The sequence below is a fragment of the Pholis gunnellus genome (assembly GCF_910591455.1).
Source record: "Pholis gunnellus genome assembly, chromosome: 20".
Lineage (NCBI taxonomy): Eukaryota > Metazoa > Chordata > Actinopteri > Perciformes > Pholidae > Pholis > Pholis gunnellus.
The window spans coordinates 19,179,258-19,203,893 of NC_136547.1; the positions used below are offsets into that span (position 1 = coordinate 19,179,258).

The 24,636-nt window shown below is 45.3% G+C and overlaps 1 protein-coding gene across 1 annotated transcript in view; it reads left to right on the forward strand.

Moving 5' to 3' along the window:
* The window catches only part of ntng1a (netrin g1a), a gene marked incomplete at both ends in the record, with an annotated part of 80,659 nt that overhangs the window by 18,193 nt on the left and 37,830 nt on the right, over nt 1–24,636 (forward strand). Inside the window, one exon of the mRNA XM_079181766.1 lies at nt 15,877–16,520. Coding sequence (XP_079037892.1) covers nt 15,877–16,520 — 644 coding nt within the window. The remainder of the gene's footprint in view (nt 1–15,876; nt 16,521–24,636) is intronic.

The following is a 24,636-nucleotide window of genomic DNA, read 5'->3' on the forward strand; positions in this document are numbered from 1 at the left end:
AGGGGTAGAGGGATGAAGGGATGTAGGGTAGAGGGATGAAGGGGTGTGGGGTAGGGGTAGAGGTAAAGGGATGAAAAGGTGTAGGTTAGGGATAGAGGTAGAGGGATGAAGGGATGTGGGGTAGGGGTAGAGGTAGAGGGATGTGGGGTAGGGGTAGAGGGATGAAGGGATGTAGGGTAGGGGTAGAGGGATGAAGGGATGTAGGGTAGAGGGATGAAGGGATGTAGGGTAGGGATTAAGGTAAAGGGATGAAAAGGTGTAGGTTAGGGGTAGAGGTAGAGGGATGAAGGGACGTGACGGGGGACCGTTGGTGTCCGGCGGCTGGTGGGAACGGAGACTGTTGGATGGGGGGCCGTCTCTTTGGAAGCTCTGGAGGTGCAGAGTCCCCTGTCGTTCCTGTAATCCTGCGAGAGAGAGAGAAAAAGGAAAACAAAAACGGGGTCGGGGGTCGGGATGAGAGAACGGATCCGAAGAGGAAGTAAACGGGTTAGTAGAGCTTAAATACTTGTCCGGGGGAAATGAGCCGTGTTCTGGGCGTGGTCCCGTTCCTGAACAAAGTTTATAAAACTACATATAATATTCCGTGTCTCCCAATTCTGTCTGGTACACTGCCAGACGACAAACTGTAGAGTTGCTGTTCTACACTGTGATCACTCTGATCAACATTTCTTCATCAACCACATCACAACGTCTGGAATGTGACTAGTATGTGGACACAACTGTCCGGATCCAAGATCATCTTTCTTTTGTCTTGTTTTATGCATCAAACTGAAGCTAAAACATTGTCCGAACCCACATTTGAATTACAAGTGATCTGCACACACACACACACACACACACACACCCACACACACACATTTTACAAATCCAAGCAGTGGACTGATAGTGCCACAGAGATGGGATCTATAAGGAAGGCTGAATTACAGCCAAGCCCTCGTTTCTGCCAGTACTGTCGAGTCAGAGGAAAGATTGAAGTTTGATACTCGGCACTGATATGCATTCAGGCTAACTTTATTTTTTCTTCCGCCGCTGCTTCAGTGATTCCTTATTTACGTTGAAATTAAACGCCAGTTTGAGTGGTATTGACATTGTGGATCCTGGCTGCTGCGATCCCATGAAGCTGCTGTTATTTGCTTCCCGCTCTGACGATGTGTCTTGTTTGCAGATGGTGTTTTAGTGTTTTACTCCAAAAGGCCTGTTTAACCAAATACTGAACTGTGCTTACTTTGTTTATGCATCATTTGAACCAGGAATGTTTTCCCTCCGGCAGCCAGCGCTCGCCTCTCCTTTTTTTTTTCCTTGCCACCACTTCCCCTGCCAGCGGGCTCTCCCTCCCCGGTATACCCAAACTAGGCCAGCTGAACAGGGCGAGCACAGAACAGTTTGCCAATGTAGTTGAAATGAGAGATAAAGGCTGAAGTCAAACAGGCGGGGCGGCAGCGAGGCAGCGCAGCGTCGCCGATTTCCCGAGATGCATCCGAGAGCTGTCGAGGCGTTTGCTTCCTGCCATGTTTAGCGCGGCGACAGGAGCATTTGTAACACCTCCGCCCATGGCTTCCACGACTCCGTCACGTCAGATGAAATCAACTTTCAGAGAGGAGAAGCAAAGGAGGAGGCGGTAGAGGGGGGGAGAGACGGGGAGAGGCGCGTACAGGAGGAAGAGAGGGATCTTTTTCCCTGCTTCTCGAGAAGAGGTTTGGAGACATCGTTGGGGCATGAATCGCTGTGTGCATCGTTATTGTTGTCAGACACCGGCAGGAAAGTCAAATTTGTCAAAAGTGTGTGGAAGCGGGGATGATACTGAATAGCTGAACAGGAAGCCACGGGTGAGAATGAAGAAAGGAAAAAAAAAAGCAGGTTGAGCGGTGAAGCCGAGTTCCTGGGTGGAGCGCTCGGGATTTAAACAACCTTGGTGCTTCTAGATACTGTCCTGAATGGAAACCAGCAGGCTGTCCTTAATGGAACGGGGTTGTAAACAACTAGAGAGGGCTCTCATTTACCAAAGCATGTGTAAAACAAGCTGTAAATGTGTGTGTGTGTGTGTGTGAACTGCCCGTACAAGCTACAAAGTTGGTGTGCATCAAACATGCGCACATACAACTTCACCAGTCTGATCTTGCACGTACAGGCTGACCCCCTGTATGGTTACTGCTTCATAGCTGATGCCATCTGGTACACGTTGGACTCGCATGTCTAGAGACCAACTTCCAGAGAAAACGCTCCTCTTTGCAGTATTCATTAAAGAAATCCCAAAAGTTTGCAGAAATATTTCCCAGCATCTACCCTTTAATAAGCAAACCTCCCTTGGAATTCCTAATGCAAGGTGAAATCTCACCGTGGTTGCACAAATTCAATTTTTGATTGCACATATCTCCGTAGGAGTTCATAAATAGTCAAGTACCAAAAATAGGAAATGGGAACCTGCAGTCAGCACTGTTCATTTTACAGAACACTCTACTTCTAGCACCTCCACAAACAAGGAAGATATGCTTTCCTCATTGTCCCACATCGTACTGTACACTGTAATGTGCAGTATGAAAAAGCAGAAGAACATTTCCAGGACATATATCTTTAAAAGGAGGATATCCATGAAATGCGCCGATTCTTAATGCTTCTGTTTCTTACTTCTCTTAGCTGTGGAATAGTAAAAAGCCAAATGATGTTGGTCACGCCGTTTCCCCAGAGTCGCCAACTATACAAAAAAGAACACACTTGAATGAGCCGCTCTGAGTTTGTTCTCGTGTCTGTCGAGACATTAGACGTGCCTGAAACCCACCAATCAGCTCTCCTCTGCAGAGCTACCCATCAGCAGAGCAGCCGCTCATTAGCAGAGAAGCTGCTCGTAGAGGAACAATGAAATGCAGATGAACACATCTAAACTACAGCGGTGGAGTTTTTAGTACTAACACTTCTCAACTTTTACTTCATTAGGTACTTTCTTTCCCAGCCATGTTAAAATGATACAGTACCTCGACATGATAACGAATAACGTAATGTGCCCGAAATCAAAAGGAACTGCATCCTCGTCACCTGATTTAGGAGCAGCAGTCTGACATTCCAGGCAAATTGTGTCAGTCATAACTCACTCGAGTCAAAACACACAGACATCAGACACACAGCTACAAAAAGTCGACTTCAGGCTTCACAGTGGTGGAAGGGGGAGGACAGACACGCTTTTATCAGCCTTAGACGTATCACAAGTAATCCAGGTGTTTGTTGTCTGTACACTGCAAGGCAGCGCGACTTCTCATGATGCGGATTTGTCAACGTGTAAAGTAAGGAGCCAAAAACACACGCGGTTTTATGATCAATATTCAGACATTTAACAAGGTTCATCCTTCAGTCTTGTTTATCCTGCACCGCACATGACAAAGTAAAGCAGCACATTCAGAGTTCTGATGTGGCACAGGTCCTATTTTTACCTAATGATCCCGTATTGGAGCACTGGCACTGTGCACGTGTTGATCGTTGACGTAAACAGATTTTCTGATTGTCCCTGAAATGAAATGCAAAAATTGCCCGGGTGAGTTTTTCAGACTTCATTTCATGGACCTCCTCCTGCACCCCTGACACAAAGCTTTTCTTTATGCTTCATCATTTGATTCATTGAGTTACATGCCTTTTTAAATGCTATGTCAGCAAATAAAAATAAACACAGAAAATGAGCGGTGAAGATTTTCTCTGGCAACTCCTGAAGTATGCTTCATCCACCGCTGGCATATACATCTGAATACTAATCTGTGTTTCTCTGTGAAACATGGCAGCTTTACATGCCTAATATACATAGATTTAGATGTCCACGAAATAAGTAGAACATCAAATCTACCAGAAAATACAATCATGATGCTTCGTCTTTCTCCTCCTCCTCCTCCTCCTCCTCCTCCTCCTCCTCCTCCTCCTCCTCCTCCCCACACAGCAGACAGCTTGACCACCGAACCCCTTGCATCACAGAAACACATCAGCACCTTCCACCGCTGCTGCTGCTGCTGCAGCTATCTGCTCAAGTATAACTTCCCGAGTGAGCCCTCGCTTTTCATTGGCAAAATCTTGAAATATTGGCATTTTTCACGTGAAATCTTACTTCGCCGTGGTTTTACAGATGTATCATCCTATGAGCGTTAACATAGAGGTTCTCCTCCCTCCACCGTCTCCTTAATGAGCAAAGCCTGTGTGCAGTGATCACAAGACCAACCACTGCATCTAACAAAGGGGGGTTTGCAGCCTGAGACCGAAGTGGTTCTGCTGAGTTTGGAGCCGGAAATGTACACAACAGTTAGTACCGGCCTTCCACGCTGCTCTGTGTGGTCCCATTAGTTAGAATCTCTTGCTTTAATTAATTCATCTATCATTTCAGCGGAGTGGAGTTGATTAGTTTAGTATTTCCCTCTGGCCCTGTTGAAGTTTTTGATTTCCTTTTCTGTATTTTATTTATTTTACCCGCCCCTCGCTCTCCTCTCATCTTTTATAACGGCGGCTCATCAAGCGCTCAGAGACAATCAGCCGGCGGAGCACCCTTGACTCCCTTTTTGAGGATTTTTGATTACGACGGCGGCGGATGCTCGGAGTTATTGTCGTGGAATCAAGTGGATCCACTTGTGGTTCGTTGTTGCTGGCTGTGCGCTATTAGGAGTCTTCCTTTTTAGTTTGTATTTCATGGCCCGACAGGTCTTCAGAGAATCAATGCGTAGAGTGTCTCCTGCTTCGGAGCATTGGTGCTGGTGGTATTGACGACTTCCTCTGACTCTGAAGGTTAATAACTTTTGTATTAACCGTTGTAGCTTGAATACCTTGGCAACAGTTAGATGTGATGACTGCGAGGGGAACACCATTGTTTCCTGTGGTGTCAGCTGCTGCTAATATTGAGTTATTAAGCTTTCTTTAATTTCAAATCTGCAAATATATCCCAAAAATCTGGCCAAGTTTAGGAGTTTCACTCATTTTTTTTACATATACTAAGCTGTCAAGGATCATAGGAATAGTGCCAAGTCGGTGTGTGTGTGTGTGTGTGTGTGTGTGTGTGTGTGTGTGTGTGTGTGTGTGTGTGTGTGTGTGTGTTTGTCCTTATTTTCCTTCAGGGATCTGTGTGACTTGCCTTTGAAATGAATTTGTGCGTGTCTGTGTGTGCCCACTTTGCCTGTCAGTGTGTTTGAGTGTCATGATCCTGAGAGCTCTGAGAGAGGAAAAGGCCCGAGCTCTTTTTCCCAGGAGTCATCTGCCAATCATTTCCTCAGATTCCGTGGGTAAGAAGAAATGGAGGGGAGGGAAGGAGACAGAGAAAAGAAGAATAGAAGAGGAAGAAAGTCTCCCTGTAGAATGACTAAATAGACCTTCAGTGATCTGACAGAGAGGCCTGGAGCTGAATCCCAACTACGCTCTGAACAGTTAAATATCCACACTGGGAATGCTGAGCTTTACCACACTATTGATTTTAATCATCTCTTAAAAGCTGCGACTTAAAAAAAATAAAAAATAAAAAATAGAGAGGAGAAGACCCTAAAGACTGGAGTAAAGAAAATAGAAATCCTGTGAATACGGAAAACGGAAGGATGACGACTTATTGGATTTTTTGACATCTTCCACACCCTCAGCCCCCCCCCCCCCCCCCCATCCCCCCCCCATCCCCCAGACCCATTTGAGATAATTATAAGGTGCTAAATTTACCCCCCTGCTCTGGCCGCCGCTGACCGAGTCACAGAAGCGCTGATTAACGGGAATAGATTCTCCGTGTTCTCACGGCCGTCTGTAGAGCCACTAATGAGGGGTGAAGTGAGATGATGGGTGCTTGATTTGAAAAAAGGCATCACTAGGAGTGAAATGTGAGGGCCCTGATATGACTGTAAGAGCTTTCTGGTCAAATATTGTGCGATGGACACTACGCTTCCTGGCTTATTCCTCAATGGCAGTAGGCCTGATGAATCTTTCTTTTTTGCACCTCAATTCTTTCAAACAGTATCCTAAAATCTGTGGCATCCTTCAAAAATGCCACTACTGTGTCTCTCTATCGGCCTGAAGGTGGGAGCAGCCAATCGCTAAGAAATCCAATATTTTGCAAGGGAAACAAATAAATGCACGGTTCGTTCTCAGCTCCAGACCTGCTTATATACACGCGTGTGAATGTAACTGAGAGTGTGAACAGGGTGTTTCTGGTAAAAACACAGCGTCTAGTGGAGTCAAAACAAACACAGGACTTCTAACCAGGAAACTGTAACACCAAGCACAACAGGGACGCTTTGACGGTGACGACGTGGCATTAAACGAAACCTGAAATGTGTGATAATGACGCACAAAGATGTCGTGCTATTTATACGCCTTCTCATGAGATCAGGTTGAGCAGCTGAGGCTGATGGGAACGGTGTTAGCTTTGCAGGAAGTTGGCCGTAAACCAGCTGATGAAACATGATTAATTATTATTCATGATTATTCATTTTTGGTAGACAAACTACATTAGTAGTTCAATCATTTCCCAAACTTAAAATGCTTACTGACTGACATAAAACAGTTGGCGGTGTGGTGATTTTGTCAAATTCACACCGTTCTCTCTCTAACTTCACAGAGAAAAGAGATACAAATAAAGTTCATCCCAATGAATGTAAATGAATTCAAGAAATAACATTACACAGATGAGCCCATTTTGAAAACTCTCACACATGCTAATACGCTCAAATGTAAAAAATAGGTGTGATGAAAATAAACCTGATCCTAAAAACCAAGTTACCACAGGTCTTCACAGGAACACATGTCGTAAACAGACATCTACATGTGGCTGAATGTTGTTAATTACGCACTGCATACTTAATAAAGTGATAAAGTATATAATTAAGCTGATATTATCAGCTCGTAGCTCGGCTCAAAGTCTCACAATCAATGTGAGCAGCGTGAACGCACTACATACTGATTTCTGTGTCGTACTTAATATGAGTAGTATGTTAGTGGGACATTTTGAACACAAAGTCAAAGTCTGTGGAAGAGAAAGAAGTAACCTGTCACCACTAGGAGGTGCGGAAAAGCCAGTTCAATGTATTGAAGTTATTTACAGAATCAAAGGATATTTGCACAACTAACATCGTCGTTTTGGGTATTTTTTTACCACATGTTGCAGTTTCTAAGGCGTGGCTACTCCCACACTTTGCCATACCAATTACATTCCACACAATATTCCTTTGTGTGGTACCTCTTTCCCCACTGACATCAGGACAGCGAGCGATCCGGCACTAATTTGTAAGGTGGGCCGTATTGTTGCTTTTATTCCATGGGGAAGGAGCCGGGGCGGCTCCCCCTGCGCCGGGCCCGGCCTCTTAGCTTGGTCAAGGTGACAGTGATCCATGTCTCTCTGGAGGGCTTCTATACAGGATGTGTGGCGTTATTATACCATTAAAAATAGCCGCGAATGACAGGATGGGGGGGGGGGTGTAGTGAGAGTGTGATATAGCCTCTCTGCCACCTGATTTCAACCCCCCGAGGGAGTTCACAGCTAAAAGATGTGGGGTGATCACGGCTGCAGGCTTGCTGCAAGTCTTAATGTGCAGTGAAAAATCCTTGGTGTTATCGGACCGGACAGTTTGATTGAGAGATGCAGCAGTGCAGCAGCCAGCAGATCGATTATACCCTGGTGCATTGGCTCACTGTGGAAATGTCATCTTAATAAACGATGAATGACACTTGAAAATGGTGGAAAATAACAGTGATCCATTCCTGATGTGGCAGCAATGTATATATTTGATCCTACACCACAAAGGATATAAGGTGCTATATGCCTGGAGGCTGAGCAGTTTTCATTGTGTGAGTCACAATTATAATGCTGAATCCAAAGGACCAGTTCCAGACAGCTCTTAACCAAAACGTACCTTTTCATCTTTAAGTTTAAGTTACTTGTAAATTAATAATGTTCAGTTTTTCTTTTGTAGATCTGAATAAGGGATCCGGCTTTGATTTGAAGTGGTAGAGTTCTTCTCTTTCTATTTTGATGCACATAGCTATGGATCGTGTGTATAAGGAAACATTGTCTCAATCAGTGGTTCCAAACCAGGGTGCTACTCACGGGAGTGCTTTAGAAGTTGCGCGGGGATGGAAAAATGATAGCATAGCTTTGACTAACTTCAAATATTCCTTTACATTTTGTTTGCTTTGTTTCATAATGTATTCACATGCATCGCTGTGCAGCTGTAACAACTGGATACCACATGTTGTGATTTTGTGGGAGAGCGTGAAAAGTAGTTAGCAAGAGAGTACAGAAGGCTACACGTTTAGCTCATGCATACATGCTGAAAATAGATCAAAGTAATGGATTCAAGGTAAATACAGAAGCTACAAAGAAATGTCTAAACAGTTGAAATGGCCTCTGATACTCCACGTGATAGTAGTGCCAGTAGTAGTTACTATGTTATAGTTTATTTGAAGTTAAATAAATATCTAGAATTTGAATGTGAGCTGCTGTACATTGTTCAAAGTTGTTCTGCTTCTTTTACATTGAGCCCCTGATGTCTTTCCACACACAACGGCACTTATTTTACACTAAAGGAAACGGTAATCTTGCTTAGATAAGGATGCGGTGAATTGTCCACGTTACGCTTGACGACTATATGTCCTTAACTTAGTGCTAAAGCACTGTGTGAATGTCCTGTACTCTACATTAACCGGTCAACTTAACTGCCCGTGTCAAAGCTACCCTTCCAGCTATCAAACAACTCTTGGCTGTAGCTCTCGATGCACTTGCCTCGCTCTCACAAATTTACCACCTCTTAAGCAGGGGGATGGTCTGTCCTCCAAACCGTATCGCAGTGGCTCCCGTTGGGGCTTGCACCACTATATAAAAGATAATGGAATATGAAATTGTTTTTATATCCTCTCAATGTGCAGAGGCTGCTTGCTAAAGGCTTTCCCCACCGTTGTTTTAAGGCTCATGAATCTTCTCAATCGCCACCACTGATCGCGATGAACGCAACGCGAGGACATTTACACATCGTCCCGCCTCATAACCTCCCCGCAGTGGACCGGGCGGCCCGCACTGTGGTGCTCACGGGGGTTGAACGGTGCAGCGTGTTGCCTTACATCACTATTGGATTTTACCCCGCCGGTGCCACAAAACAGCATATTTCATGTGTTTTGAAATATATCTCCCTTTGAGCTGTCGGCCTGTGGTCCATTTCAAGCTGCTGAGGGTCTGTGGAGCACCAATACTCTTTGTGTGTGTGTGTGTGTGTGTGTGTGTGTGTGTGTGTGTGTGTGTGTGTGTGTGTAGGTGTGTGTGTAGGTGTGTGCAACAGATGTCATGGTGAGACTTCATAGGTTTCTAAATTCCTCATTAATTATTTCACAAATCATTTACTTTTCTTTGTCTAACCAACAGCCCAATTATTCCATTGACAGTGATATGTAATGAGAAAGATAAGCAGATCATGTAAAACATGAAGATCTATTATCAATGTTGCACCCTATTGTAAACATGTGTGTAAGAGAGTGTGTGTTCAAAGGCTGTTAAGCCGAAGTCGAGGTGTAATCGTGCACCCGTTCCTTTAGCTCATTATCATCATTAATTCATGTTGCGGTGCTTTGACTGTTTTGACCGAAAGCTTACTGTAAAAATAGCTGTATTGAAATCTGTGCTTAAAGCGTGCCCGTTGTGAGACAGGCTGAACCTGCTATGTGTGTGTGTGTGTGCGTGTGCGTGCGTGTGTGTGTGTGTGTGTGATTCCAGGTCCCCCGTGGCCTTGCTGACCGTGCTCCAGGACGGTTGACCTCCGGCCGACCCTGAGCCATTTGAAAATATGATTGTAATCCTTGTGAGGATTTGGCCCGGGTGTCTATTACCACTGTAATCTGTCACACTGGCATCCAATATTCATTCCACGTCCAGGTTAAGCCCCTCTTTCTGTCTGCACCACCCATCACCATGTGTGAGAGAGGGAGGGAGAGGGAGGGAGGGAGGGAGACTCCAGTCGAGGTGTTGGCATGACTGGAGAGAGAGAGAGAGGTTTTGAAATTGAGAGAGCACCGCTTCAATCAAGCCCCTGGGTCGGGGTGAAGAAATCTATTGTGGAACACAAGGTCTCATTAATGCAGCAGGGATAGCTTTAACCCCACCGTCTCTCACACACACACACACACACACACACACACACACACACACACACACACACACACACACACACACACACACACACACACACACACACACACACACACACACACCTACACACACATACACACACACACACACCTTGCTGTGGAAAGAGAGGTAAAGACATTGAAGAGAAATGGATAGATGTATGAAAAGATATTATGCATGTCTGGGGAATAGGTGGGAGAAATTCTATACTCTTGATGCAATGACGTGCTCACACATACGTGGTGCACGGCTGTAATGGGAGTATATGTAACAACAATATAATTTATAGTTAATTTCTGTAAAACAGCAGTTGATATTGATATTGGTGGATTGATATTTTGATATGATGGTACATATGTCACGGGTAGACTTACAAGAGGCTGTTAAAGTGTCCAATGCATGCTGGGATAGGCTCCAGTCCTCCATGACCTTGGACAGAATAGAAGATGGAGGGATGGATGGATGGCAGTTTAATTACAGTACACTGTTATTTTGGTACCATGCAATATTTGTGTACAATGCATTATCTTATCCCAGTGCTGCTGCGTGTTTCTCTGAGGAATAAGTCAAACAGAAAATGTACGAGTCCATCTCTCACTGGAACTGAAAGCTTAGAGTATTCGATAAACAGGAAGACTCTTCATGCACTCTGGCTCTGTTCTCTGCCACCAAGCGTCCATTTGTGAGACTCTACCATTAAAAGAAAGACTGCAGCACACGATCTTTAATCTGAGCATCTTTTTAACCTCTGGCAAATAAAAACACTCTCCAAGCAGACTAAAGACAGCCATTGAAGACGAAGCGAAGGATAAGAGTGGGAGTGCGCTTTGGAATTCATATCTAATAAAACTGTCGCGTGGAGAGTGTTTCTTCCCAAACCTGCAGAGGCTGGAGCATGTGGTGGGGAAGCAATCTGTTGCTCTCATTAGGAGCTCCTGGGCTCTGGTATTGATATGTGTTTAGAGATAAACTCCTCCAATCACTCTCCATCTGTCTATGTCTCTCTCTCCTGTGCTACAATAACAGCAACGGCAGCATTGCATGGGTGTGTTGGTTGGTTGGTTGCTTGGATGGACGGTGTGTTTGCCAGCAGTGTGTGGGTCCAAAAGGCATCTGAATAAACAAAACATAAAAACTCATTACTTTAAATATCTTAAAGCAGAAGGAAGATTATTAGCGGCGGAGCTGCCATAGAAAAACACATTCTCCTAACATGACATGATTGACAATTGACTTCATATTGACAGCGAATGACACCGTCTATGCCGGCATCATAAATTGTGTACAATACGGGAGTAAACATCGTATTTCAAACAGCCGTATTGTGAAACACCCTCACACGGAAGCTCGTTAACTCGTAAAGTGAGATTTTCACGGCAGACATGCATTTTAGTAACACTGTTCAAAAAAATAGTTTATACTTTTGATTTATTTTCAGTCAGTTTGACTCTTGTTTTACATTCACCGATTTCATAGTAAGAAAGTTTCTGACTTCCGATGCGTCGACTGTCTAAATCTTGATGCTCTTTTGATCAGAACGGTCCTTCGCCATCATTTTCCACCGACGAGGCACCAGAAACGGTTGATAAATACAGTAGCTAAACAAAATGAAAGCTTTTTATTTGAACTAATATTGCCTGTGTAGTGGCTATTTGTGGAAAAAAAATCAACCAAAAGGCTCTGATGCACTATTTCAGTTGTGTTTGTACTCAAGCTGGAAGTCCAATGTCCAGGCTGATTTAAATGTCTAGTTCTAAAGCAAACATTCAGTAGTTCATCGCCTGACACTGACACACCTACAACCTTCATCATCTCACCTATAACCAGTGCTTGGTCCGGTGCTTAGTGTCCCTAGTGTCAACCAAAATAAAAACTAAAAGAACCTCCTCCAGCCTGCACTTCTCAATGCCAATCCCTCTGTGTCATATCTTTCTTGAAACAAGATTGGATTGGAAATGCATGTGTGCAAGAAAGGAGAAAAAGGAGAAGAGGGAGAAGAGGGAGAAGAGGGAGAGGCGTAAAGAGGAAAAGACGGAGGGTGGATTCAATTTGCTATCTGGGTTACAAGTCCAAGACATCTGTCGGGTTGTTTGATTGGTGGGAGACCATCTATCGCGATGGCTTGTAGGCAGATAATAAATTTATACCCCCCCCCAAGTCCCATCCTCCATCAGCGGAGACGGACTGCCAGACACCACGGTCACATCTTCATTTAAAGCTAGACACGGTCAGAATCTCAGTAACGTTTGTGAAGCTTTTTACATAAAAGATTGTTCTTTTTTTAATTTCTTTAGTTTAGGTAAAGGTTGAATCACCTCTTGCCATCTATATGAGAAAACATGTGAGCGGGGGGGGGGGGGGGGGGGAATCAATGCAGCGCGGTGTGTTTGCCAGCAAGGTACGGCAGTTATTCACATATTCAAGTTCAGCAATAAATCATAGAAATGTGAGAATTTGCATAAAAGTAAGAATAATTTCTCAGTGGGTACAGTTAAGGTGGCTTCTCTTATATCATTCTGATGGAAGATGGTCCAGCAGAGGAGCCTGTTTTTTTTTATCTTTAAATGTATAATTGTTCAGATGATTAACCATTGTTCATTAAACTGGAGCAGTTACAGAGACATGATCAAAAACTGGAAAATGTCCAAATGTTTGAGGGTTAAATTGCTTCACACGAGTTGATATGAAGGCACATTGTTCCATCTGCAACACGTCTAAAAGCCTTGGTTGGCAAAACAAGGCAAAAAGCATCTCCCTGTGGCCTAAACGTGACGCATAGTGCCGGTCTGTAGAGTGCAGCTGAAAGCAATCAGTATCATTTATTATCCTCTATGTTGCTGCATTGCTTCATTTTTATTACACTGGTCAAATTAGCAGTTTGACAATAATGGGGACAACATCCAAGGAATTTAGAAATCCACCAACAACCACGTTGGTATACATGAACACACACACACACACACACACACACACTTGCCCTCTCACTCTATCTCTGCTAATAATCGGATTAAGCCGCTGTGTTTTGGGTGGATCGACGGCATCTCTATTAGCACCAATTTAGCGTGACCTATCCGCTCCAGCAACCTCAGCGCTGGCTTGGCTAGTCTGCGATGGCTGTCCTCCATCCTGGCCACTTATCATCACACTGGGATTAATAGAAACATCCTTCGTAATTACAGAAATGCTGCGTTGCCGTGCCGGTCGCTGTCAATTATTTTAATATGTGCCCGGCCATTAATCGGCTAACAGAGCCCTCGGTGGTGCCCGACAGTAAAACACAGAAGTCTGCCATTGATTTTCACGAGGCCGCACTCAGCATTTTATCTCGTTTCTCTTCGGACCGCCGAGGTTATTGATCTTCATAAAGGCAGTATTTTGTCGTTAGTTGAGAAGCGGAGGAGACAGTAATGAAGGGTTTTTAACCTGTGTGTTCGGGGGGAGCGCTGGACGACTGGCCCAGGATGCCGGGTGCTACACGCAGCAGATTTCCTGCTGCCCGGCCGCGGGGATCGATAGGGATACGTCTTTGTCCGATTACAGAGATTTGGTGTGAGGATGGAAGCGTGTGTGTGTGTTTTACAGTAACAGCTGATCATTAGATCTGCCTGATTTACTCTTCTAGCCAAAGGTATACAGGCTGCAGCTGGAGCTTTTTGCGGCAGAACCTTTGGCGTATTGTCGGTTGATGGTGGCGTCAATGCATCTCCTACCTATAAGCTGCGCTGGAAAGAACGTGTGATTGGGTCAGTTGAATCCGTAACCACTCCCAACAGTGATGTCACGAGGTCCTGGTGAACAGTTAAACCCCTGGAGGTCTCATAAGTGACTCAGGATGATTTTGAATATATGACTTTTTTTTGTAGTGGAGTATTTCTACTTTGAAGTACTCCTACTTTTACTGAAGTAAAGGATCCGAATACTCCACTGCAAACTCACAGTAGAGAAGTCTGCCCGTATGAGTGTCAGGAGATAACTGCTTAGTATAAAAATGGAATATTATGTAACTGAAAACTTGATTTCAAGGCAGAGATTTAATTAAAATATAGAAGTCTCTTAACAGCATTTAATAGGATTTAGGAATACAAGGACATCCTTAGAAAGGGGAAGTGCTAATCACACAAAATGTGTGTGAGCAAGAGTACGTCTTGTTCAGTCAGTATGACACAGAACAAACACAGAATAATTAACAACAATTCATGGGGGCAATTAAAAGAACATGCTCTCTCCTCCGGTCTACACCTGTGTGCTCCGAGCAGAGCACTCCTCCGCCATTGAGTAACAGTTTTAGGTCTCCCTCGATGAATGCGCATTTACGACAAGCCGCGGCGACACAGTCGGCCCTCCTGCATGCCAAGTGAGTTTCTTAGACACCGCGCACTCCCCCTCAGCAGGCATAACTGTCGCATATGAGTTATCGCACATCTGTCTTTGGACCAGATGCCGCAGTTAATGGCACACCTAACCTCACACCGTGAGATGGTACACTAAAAACCTGGGTGGAATTTTCCACTGCCCGTCTGCCGTCGTCCTCTTTCGGTCCCCCTCCCAGCCACCGCTGTCCAGTGCTGGGAGAAGCCCCGTAGGGGACAGTCCAGACAGGATATTAATGGGGCCCTCCGACAGTCACAAGGCCTGACAGGGCCCTGTTTCATTGTCACCTTGCCTTGGAAGACGAGGAAAAAACTTGCAAAGCCTATTAGCCGAATGAAGCTGTTTCTCTCTCTGTCGATCTTACATCCTGCTCCTCTCTCGGTTTCCTCGCTACATTGCCACACTCACCTCCACACACACACACACCGCACACACACGGGCTCACGCACAGGGTGACATCTCCCACCTAATCAAGTAGTGGATTATCTTGTCCTGATAAATTGGAGCTTGTAGCACTTGAAAGGTCCTCTTGGAGGAGTGCCTCCTCCCCCTGACAGCTAGATGGAGCCCCGAGGGAGCGAGGAGAGAACATCGGCTGGTAATGACTTGTGGTAAATCGGACAAATGTTTTTAGAAAGACCTCTTTCAAGCGCGAGACGTGATGAGTTTCAAGCTTGCGAAGAAACTCTGAAAAAAAAAACACAAGTCAAATTCGGAGGCGAGGGATAAAGACGAAGACGTCTGTTTTGCCTCTATGAATAAAGTTATTGCTGAAATGATTAAATGGTCCAAAAGGTGAAGTCAGGTGCACAACCTGTGAAGAGTGAATGTGCTCACCGGTAATGAGTCAGGTTGGGGGGGGGGGGGGGGGGCTACAAGAGATACTTGAAGATACATGAAGAGTCAATGAGCTCTGCTGTTCATTTGATCAAATCACACTAAATGAATGTGTGTTCCTCTGTGCCACTTGACACATGCAGCACGCTACTCCTGTGATTCCAACATGTTCGAAGAAGAACACACGTCTTAGTTTCAGTTCCGGGAGGGACGTGACATTTGTAGTGACGTGATGTAACAATGCAACAGAGAGGAAGCAAAACGCGCCGTAGTGACGGGTGTTCACAGAGGTGCTGCGTACTCTTTAAAGATGGATGTGCAACCATGAAGCTACATGGCTTTGAATATTAATACATGACAGCACACTGCGCTCCAGCAGAGCATGTGTATGCACACGATGCCCTCAGTGCGATTTAGCTTCAGACTTCACAAATCCCTAAATGACTCTCCTAATGACATGGTGGTGCGCCATTCTTACCTCTTCATAATAAACCTCATTTTTTATTTCTCCCCAAGACTAACAACCTTTCAATTCTTTGTATTGTGTCTCTCTCTCTGTGCAGGAGAACCCCTACATGTGCAATAATGAATGTGACGCCACCACGGAGGAACTCGCCCACCCTCCAGAGCTGATGTTTGACACCGAGGGCCGCAACCCCACGACCTTCTGGCAGTCCACGTCTTGGAAGAAGTACCCGAAGGCCCTCCTGGTCAACATCACGCTTTCTTGGAACAAGACCATCGAGCTGACCGACGACATCGTCCTCACCTTTGAGTCAGGCCGGCCCGAGCAGATGGTGCTGGAAAAGTCGCTGGATTATGGACGGACCTGGCAGCCCTACCAGTTCTATGCCACTGACTGCCTGGACGCCTTCACCATGGAGCCCAAGACTGTGCAGGACCTGACTCAGCACACCCTGCTGGACATCATCTGCACCGAGGACTACTCGCGAGGTTACGTGTGGAAGTACGATAAAACGGTGCGCTTTGAGATCAAGGACCGCTTTGCGCTGTTCGCCGGGCCCCGGCTCCACAACATGGCTTCGCTTTACGGCCAGCTGGACACGACCAAGAACCTGCGGGACTTCTTTACCATCACAGACCTGAGGATCCGTCTGCTCCGGCCCGCTACGGGAGCTACGATGGTGGACGAGAACAACCTGTCCAGATACTTCTATGCCGTTTCTGACATCAAAGTCCAGGGCAGGTAAGACCTGAATTGTTTTTTTGTAATCATGCCATGTAGGCGGGAAAAGCAGCCAACCCCAGCTCCCCAGACACCTAGGCACCCCAAAACTCCCAGGTGTGCATGTCAATTGGTTTAAATGAATTCCAAATTTGTAAGGGAATTTGCTCCAATCGGCTAAAGTGGGACCATTAGGGGTTCAACCCAACCTTTTAGCTCTGGGGTGTCCTGTCGGGTTAATCCTGCTAGGACTTCCTCAGTGGTTGTCTGTTGTTTTATTGCAGTAACAGCACAGCTACCCAATAGTGAAGAATAATGCGTTTACCGTTACCGTTCTTTCCAATTAGGCAGCGGATCCATAACGATGTGCGGAGTTCACCGGTTGTCAGTGCATCTTAATTTACCAAGCTGCTTACGGCTTTGCTGAAACACTCTATTTTGGACGGCGATGTCAGTCGGCTGTCTATTAGGCCGTGGAAGACATTGGAGGGTAGCGTTTCAGCCGTCAGGTCACTGCACGTTGTAATTAGTGTGTGATTTACGGAAGCCACAGAGGGTCATATAACAGGAAAGCAATGCGCCGTTATACTGTTGGAGGAAAGGTCGACAAAAGCCTCCCCCGTTCCGTGACGCCGCTACAAGAGTCGCTGGGGCATAGACTTAAGTGGGTCTGTTTTACACTGTGTGGTTTTTCAATTTAACAGATGTGAATATGGCTGTAGGGGTGAAGGAATGAAGATTTAATTACTCTTGTTTTGTTTTTCACACATGAGAGGCTCACAGTGAGGAGAGGAGAGGAGCAGCGGAACGTCACGACGATTCAAAGTTGGGGAGATGACATGCTCAGTCCCAAAATCATTTGCTCTAACTAACCACTGTGGTTTTGTTAAAAAAAACACAAAGTTTATTCAGCTGAGTGCAAGAATTAGCATCAGGCAACAATTAAACAACTTCAATTGTTGTCATTCTCATGCGCCACTGGTTATAGTCCTACTGTAATAATACTGCATCAAATGCCTTCAAGCTATTTAATGAATCTCTTAATTTGTTGATTTCCTTCAATATGCCTTTTAAAATGGAGTACAGCCTCACTGCAGGACACATGTCTCTACTGCTCTTTAAATGGGCAGGTACCCTCGAGCACAATGACTATGATAATGAATGCCTCGCTCAAAAAATTGAATTTTTTTGACTTTTCTCATGATTGAGAAGGTCATTCAGCAAAGAAATAACTGGAGGGAATTCACTAACACCAAAGAGTCGGGACGGCGGCGTCCATTCAACACTCGGAAAACGAGAGGGGGCTGTCACAGGCGCGGATTATTTATTCTATTTGACTAATCACGGCCAAGCTCATGCATCCCTGTGGGGCTGCAGATTTTGAGCGATGGCTGCGCGCCACCATCGGGCCGCTGTCGTTTACCAGCCCGCTGCTTTTTTTATTCCGAGCGACGCTCGCCTGAGAAATGTTCCCCACTGTTTACCAAAGGTAACACACAGTTCAGCCATAATGAGATACACTCTACACAGAGAGGCTTCACTCCCCCCCCCAACCCCCCCCCCATGGCGAATCACTGCTCAGCCCCTTTCTCCGTGCGTCGTATACGAGACGTAAGCTCCTTAACCCCCGGAATACAGTTGTGTGAGCCTCGGCGGGAGCGATTTTGCGGGGGCAGTGAGGTTGAGTCTGGCATATTTCACTGTGCTGGACTCGGCTGCCATCCCCCCCGGATCAGGAGTGAGCGGGATGGGGGGGGGGGGGGATACAGTAGGAGAGCCCCGCAAGATTTCCTGCCCTTGCCACAACAGTGTGAGAAACAAAGAAAGGAACTTAAGCTCCTTGCCAAAGTAGGTCAACCTAGAAATTATAGAAGAAGGAAGAAGGAAGAAGGAAGAAGCACAACTTTGCAGAAGTAGACTTTGCTTCTGGTACATGTGGCTGAAGTTGCTACAGGGAAGCCAGAGGTGTCATGCGTGGCCATTCTATTCTGGTTGATTGCAAGAGAGGACCGGACTTAAGGCGCTGGGGAGGGGAGAAAAAAAAATCGATGTAAAGAATTTCAAATCAAACCAAGCATGGAGCGAACAATGCATACTGCCCGGTGACTGAGATGAATTTGACACCCTCTCTGCTTTATTGTATCAGCGGGGCTAAATGGGTGTGTGGAGAGAGTAAGTGTTGGGGAGGATTTTCTAATTATCTGCTGTATGACTCTGGCATAATAGCCGTGCCTCTCTCTCTCTACATGCTTTACAGTAACTACAGCATGCAATTTGGTCAACTGTCTCCCCCTGTTCACTCGATGTGATCAATACAGTGTAATTAAAGCTGGAGAAGATTCAGGCTACTAAAGGATCTCTCTCTGGCTTTCAGCTTCTCTCTCTCGGCCTCGGCCCCGCTGCTCCTTGTCTCGCTCGGTTTCTCCTGTGCAGACGTGTCTCTGAAGGGGCTCTTGGTTCCTACCTTGAATTATATACGGAGACCCAGCCCCGTTCTCTTCATGTAGAACCACCCGAGGGATAAACGCCAACTACATACCCACGAAAAACACACTGCGCCGCCACAAACCAAAGAGCAAGAGCTGGAGGTGGCACTGCTTTTACATCGTGCCACGGTCATGTTTTTAAGTGCCAATACCTACAATAACAAACCTGTTTATAGGCCAAATACATAACCCCCCAATCTGGCAACACACTTGTGCTATTAGTTCCGAACCTGTTCCTCTCCGTCAGTGAATGAAAAGAATAATATAATATCTCTTCAAGGGTTCACAGTGTTGACTGCAGGATGGTACGGAGATTCACTTGAAAGGGCGAATTGGTCACAGGATGCACCAAAGCTTTTTCCTGGTGTGGATTCAGCCTCATGCTGCTCAGTGTCTGTGAATCCTCCACACTGACCATGTACCCCAACATCTCACAATGTTGGTTGTAATTCTCCCCGGGTCTGCTATGGTTGAGCTCACATGCAGTATAACTTTTGCAATTTGAAACTCTTGGAAAGATCATTTTGGATGTTAAACAAATGGAGGCGTGGACTCTACTCGCTGCCTTATATATTTAGTCTCTTGCTGCGGGTTGGAAGCACGCTAAAGCGTTTCAAAAGGGAACTCACCGGGGAGTAGTAACACGTTTTCTTCTTCTTCCTTCTTCTTTTTTTTGTTTTATTAAATCATTGGCAGCGGTCCACCACACACTTTACCCCGACGCTGCATCACCTGCCAAGAGGAAACAGCAGATTTGTGCCCAGCTGATGTAGGTTTAATAGAGACTCAAGACATTGCACAAATAATAAAGAACATATCTTTGGTTCTGCTACATCAATTTCGATACGTTTTTACTTTTAATAAGCAAAACATGGACATTCTCTGTGAAACCATTTGGATGTTACATCAAGGAAACAATGCTTGATTTGAGATAAATTCTCAAAATGTATCAAATGATATCTGGCAAACCTATTCCAATATGTTCTAAAAATGATATGACATCCATTCATAGAAGCGTGAACGCATTCGGCAGAAGTAGAAGCATGAACGAGAGCACACGTCTGGTCGGCGTGATTACGCTTTGTAGTCTCATTTAGCCACTTGTTAGCTTTTTAAGATATGTAAAAGCTTAAAAATTCTCGAGAGGGGTTTTTTAGTGAGATATTTTATATCGTAGAATAAATCTCTTAAGCTTGTGTTAACCACAGATCGTATTTCAGGCATTTAACTAAAACCCCAATGACTTCAAGAAGAGAGGAACTGGAAGTGCAAAAATGCCAACTCATTGTGTTTTAGGACTCATTCCTGCAGCACTCTGTGAGAGAATCGCACATCTGCGATGTAATGTGTCAAGTGTTGTCTCAGCTAACCATCTGCTGGCTGGAGCTTCATTCATAGCGTACAGGCACGAGAATTGGTATTGATCCTCTAATCCTACCCTCGTGAAGAAAGTCAAAATGTCAAAACTATTCCTGTAAGCATCCCTCCGACTCCGTCACATTAGCGGGTTGCAGCCGGTGCGCAGTAACATCCAAAGGTACGATAAAGCAGAGCTTCCATCCGGAGGCACACGCAAATAAAACAGATGTGAGAGATTAGACAGTCGCTCTCTCCCGCAGTGCGCGGGTCATACTATTGTGCATTCTAATTGGCGTGTAGTTCAGTGCATGTGTGCTTTGGATGCAGCTGTTTCAACTACAGATCAGCAATTTGGTGAGTGATGGCTCTATCGGATGTCCCCTCAGGGAGGAACAAACAAGAAGTCAATCTGCTCCCCCCCCCCCCCCCTCTCCCTCCACAGTGCTTGGCTTGCTCTTAGGCCTGCCCGTAGTCGACAGATAATCTATTTGTGCTAATTTCATGTTTCTCCCTGCCCACTTCCCCCTTGAATAAGTCATTCCACTTGTCTACCCTCCTTAGTCTCTCTCTCTCTCTCTCTCTCTCTCTCTCTCTGTGCCACCAAAAGCATCTATTTACCTTCCGCTGTGCTCTGCATTTCAGCTTTAAAGAAAAAAAGAAATCAGCAGTCTGTATTAGTCATTGTGTGGGAGAATGCCGCGTTTGTGGGACGGGCCGAGCCGAGAGGTCCAGACAGCTCGGACCATCTGTTAACATGGACGCCACATGTTAGTTTAATGGGGGTTGTTAAACGAGCCACAGCCTTTTGTTAGTGCAGCAGAAAATGACTTAATGGGAAGAATTTGAGCATCAAAGAGGCTGAAAGTCAAATGGTCAAATCTGTGTGTTTTGCCCATATTTACTTTATCAAGATGATGGGAGTGGAAGCGGAGCATCCAGGCATGACTCATGGCTGCCACTCAAAGGCCCGGAGACGTAGAGCGGTTGTAATCGTACACCCAAGTTCATTCTGCCCCCATTTATCAATGTGTCACGTCGCCGTTCACACAGTTGTTCCAGACACTGGATCAAACAAAGAAGACATCGGCGTTATTGGACCATGACGACCCAGACCACTGTGCTGACAGTTTGGTTCAATAAAGTCAGAGTTCCCATAAAAATCAATGGGAACTGGACGAATATTTACAGGAAGTTGGTGTCTAGAGTGTCACAACATAAACATAGGGGGTCGTGAGTAAAGTAACTAGCTGTCATATAATACCTTTACATGGAAAACTAGGACCTAAAAACTGTACTTTCTTCAAGGTACTTTGTCAATCTCCTTCACTGCTTTTTAGCATTCAGTGCAGTAACATAAAGTTTCTTATTGTGTTTATTTTGACAGTCGCTTCACACTGTGTGGTCGTAGTGATGCTCCCTGTCTGTGTGTTTATATAACAAACACGTATTGTAAAAATGAAATTGTTCCGTGGCCTGAGTCCATCCCCTGACCCGCGTTTGCCCCCCCCCCCCCCTGCTCTTCTTCATCCACCTTCTCACTTCAAAGTGTGCACTTAAATGTGCCTTCTATTTATTTCTGCTGTGTTTAGAGTCGGTTTGGTTTTGAAGCCGTGAGCTGCCTTCCTACACGATAAGTCTACCGGGAGAGGAAGCGCAGGACGCGTTATTAACTGGTGACCTCTAGTTTGCGACTGAAATACACCGACTGCTCTAAGTGAAAAGGTTTCACGGTTACCTGTCGGGACTTTCTGTCTTCATTTGGAGATTGTGTTCAACTTTGACTGGAATTACTTGAAACTATTGTCCTGAATAGGTATATTTGACAGCTTGGTTGATGTCACTGAAGGGTCATGAACCTTTATTTTACTTCCATCCTCTTGCATCCTTGCAGTCCGTGTCTGCCTCAGACGCCACCAAACAGCCCCGGCTCTGCCTCTGTTTCCTGAGTCTCTTTCTGACTTTCTTCCATCAACGCATACATCACCTGTCGCTCCTGACTTCTGTCCAGGGCCGTTTCTCCTCCTCTCTACCTTTTTGATCCTCCTCCTTCGGTTCTCCTCTGGCTGGCGCCCTCCCTGATTCAGTCTGCCAGGCTGAGGAGCTCAAAAGAAACCTTTTACTCCCCCTGTTCCTATATTCTGGAAGTGCCTGCTTGATAGGACTTTGAAAAAGTGCATTGGTGTTCGGACAGCAGGGCCTCTTGAAGTTTTTGGGACCAACCTCCAGCTGCAGAGAAGCCTGGGCAAGCTGGTGAAGAGAAAAATCTCTGCAAAACACCTAATATGATTTATTAGTTCCATTTGGACCGGTCTCTAACACCTGCAGTCCGCTCATTGTCCTCACACAGCTCCTGCTTTTGACTTCTCGCTTTTTTTTTTAAATGCTTGCAACGAGAACAATAATGTAGAATCTGTTTCCAGTGATTCAACCTGCGTATGAGCATCACCATTCACAATCATTTGCTCAAACATGTCACCAGCTATAGAGGCAGCTGTGGTGGGTGTGATTCTGCGTGAGGCGGTGTTAATATAGAAGCCGGTCCCCCTGTCCAATTAATTGGATATTCCCAGCTGCAAAAAAAAAACCTCCCCCAAGCAGTACACATGTGAACCGTGAAGGTAAAAAAGAAAAGCGTATGGGAGGGAGGAGGGCAGATTTGAAAAATGCGATAGGAGGAGACAGAATATGAGGTGCGTGGCGTTGGCAGCAGTAGAGCGTAGTGCGCCGTGACCAGAGGCCACAGCTGCCTGTGCACAGTCATCTGCATACGGCTGCCGGCAAGATCGGGCCGTCGTCGCCTAACGTCTGTGTCCTTTATGGCAACGTACAAAAAATGGGGCTTATTTCTGGGATGGTGGGACGAAAATATTCTGCCTGATGATGTTTTTCCCGTCAATCAAACTGTGGTACGAATTAACGCTCGTTCAGGAGAGGGGGGGCCATATGTTTATCCACCATAATCGGTCCAACACTTTGGTCACTTTTGAATGGATTTGTCCTAAAGGTTTGTCCAGATATCCATAAAAAACTAATGTGGTGTTTTGACACATTTCTTCACCTCTTCGTAAATCCTGGGCGCTACACTGCTACATCCATCGAGGATCACATAGTACATGTATATATGTAGCTCCACAGTATACGGCCACTCGCTTCTGAGACGCCATGTTGTGATGTTGGCCGGATCGTGTGACAGGCCTGGAAGTCTCTGGCTTTAGCTTAGAAGGTAATAGGAAGGGACATCTGGCGTTACAGGAGCGGAGGAGGAGGTTGTTTGACACACACAGGGAGTCGAGGCATTTAAAGGACAAAATAAAATGTATCGATACTAGTCGCGGACACACAGATAACTATCGTCGATTGCGATATTTTTGCACAGCCCTATTAAGAAGCATAATCTACATTAACTTAATTTTCAGATGCTGTAATATAAACTGGGATAAGGCTGACAGAGACTTCCTGTATAGAAGCTATCAGAAATCCTTAAGAACACAAGCAATGCATGACTTGTTCCACATCTATTTCCTTCCAAGAGATTTTCTAATCAGGCCGCGGTAGCTTTGCTTTCTAGCCACTGACCAGGTTTGAACTTGGTGCCGTTGCTGCTCAGCTGTAAAACCCCCACAGCGTTACATCAAAGCCGGAGGTACATCAGTGGGTCTTTTTGAATCGCAGTGAGTTCATGTCTAAAGAGTAACACATCATTTCATGAAAGATGCTTTGGCACGTACCTGCCAAAGCAGTTAGAATGTGTCTGAAATGTGACACAATATTCTGCATTCTCAACCTATGAAGATGTCATTTTCAAAGTTGTATATCGTTTGGTTGTAAGGTGCGTCGTGAAAATCAAGCTTGAGAACGGAACCCAGTGTAACCCGAGGCGTAAACAGCACAGATAACGCAATTAATCAGGTTTTAAATGGCATTTTATTTCCTTTCCTTTAGTACCATGTCTCACAGAGGAGCAATTAAATCAGCCACCTTTGTTACATTTAGTTGAAAAGTGATACGTTGTTTCTGCAGAATTAAGTCAGTCAAATACCCACATGGGGTTTAAATGCATTAACGAGATAAAAGCACCGATTGTCAACTGAGATACGTATATATATATATACACTATATATCATTTAAAAACTATTATGGAAAGCATTCAGACCCGATGCAATTTTGATAAAGATGTAGAACAAACGGAAAAACAAGAATCCAAAGCCGTCCTGGTCCAGTTTTCTGTGAAGGAAAACAAGTTGTTCTGGGTGTTTGCTGCATTTAGGAGAAAGAATATCACTCGGTTGAAA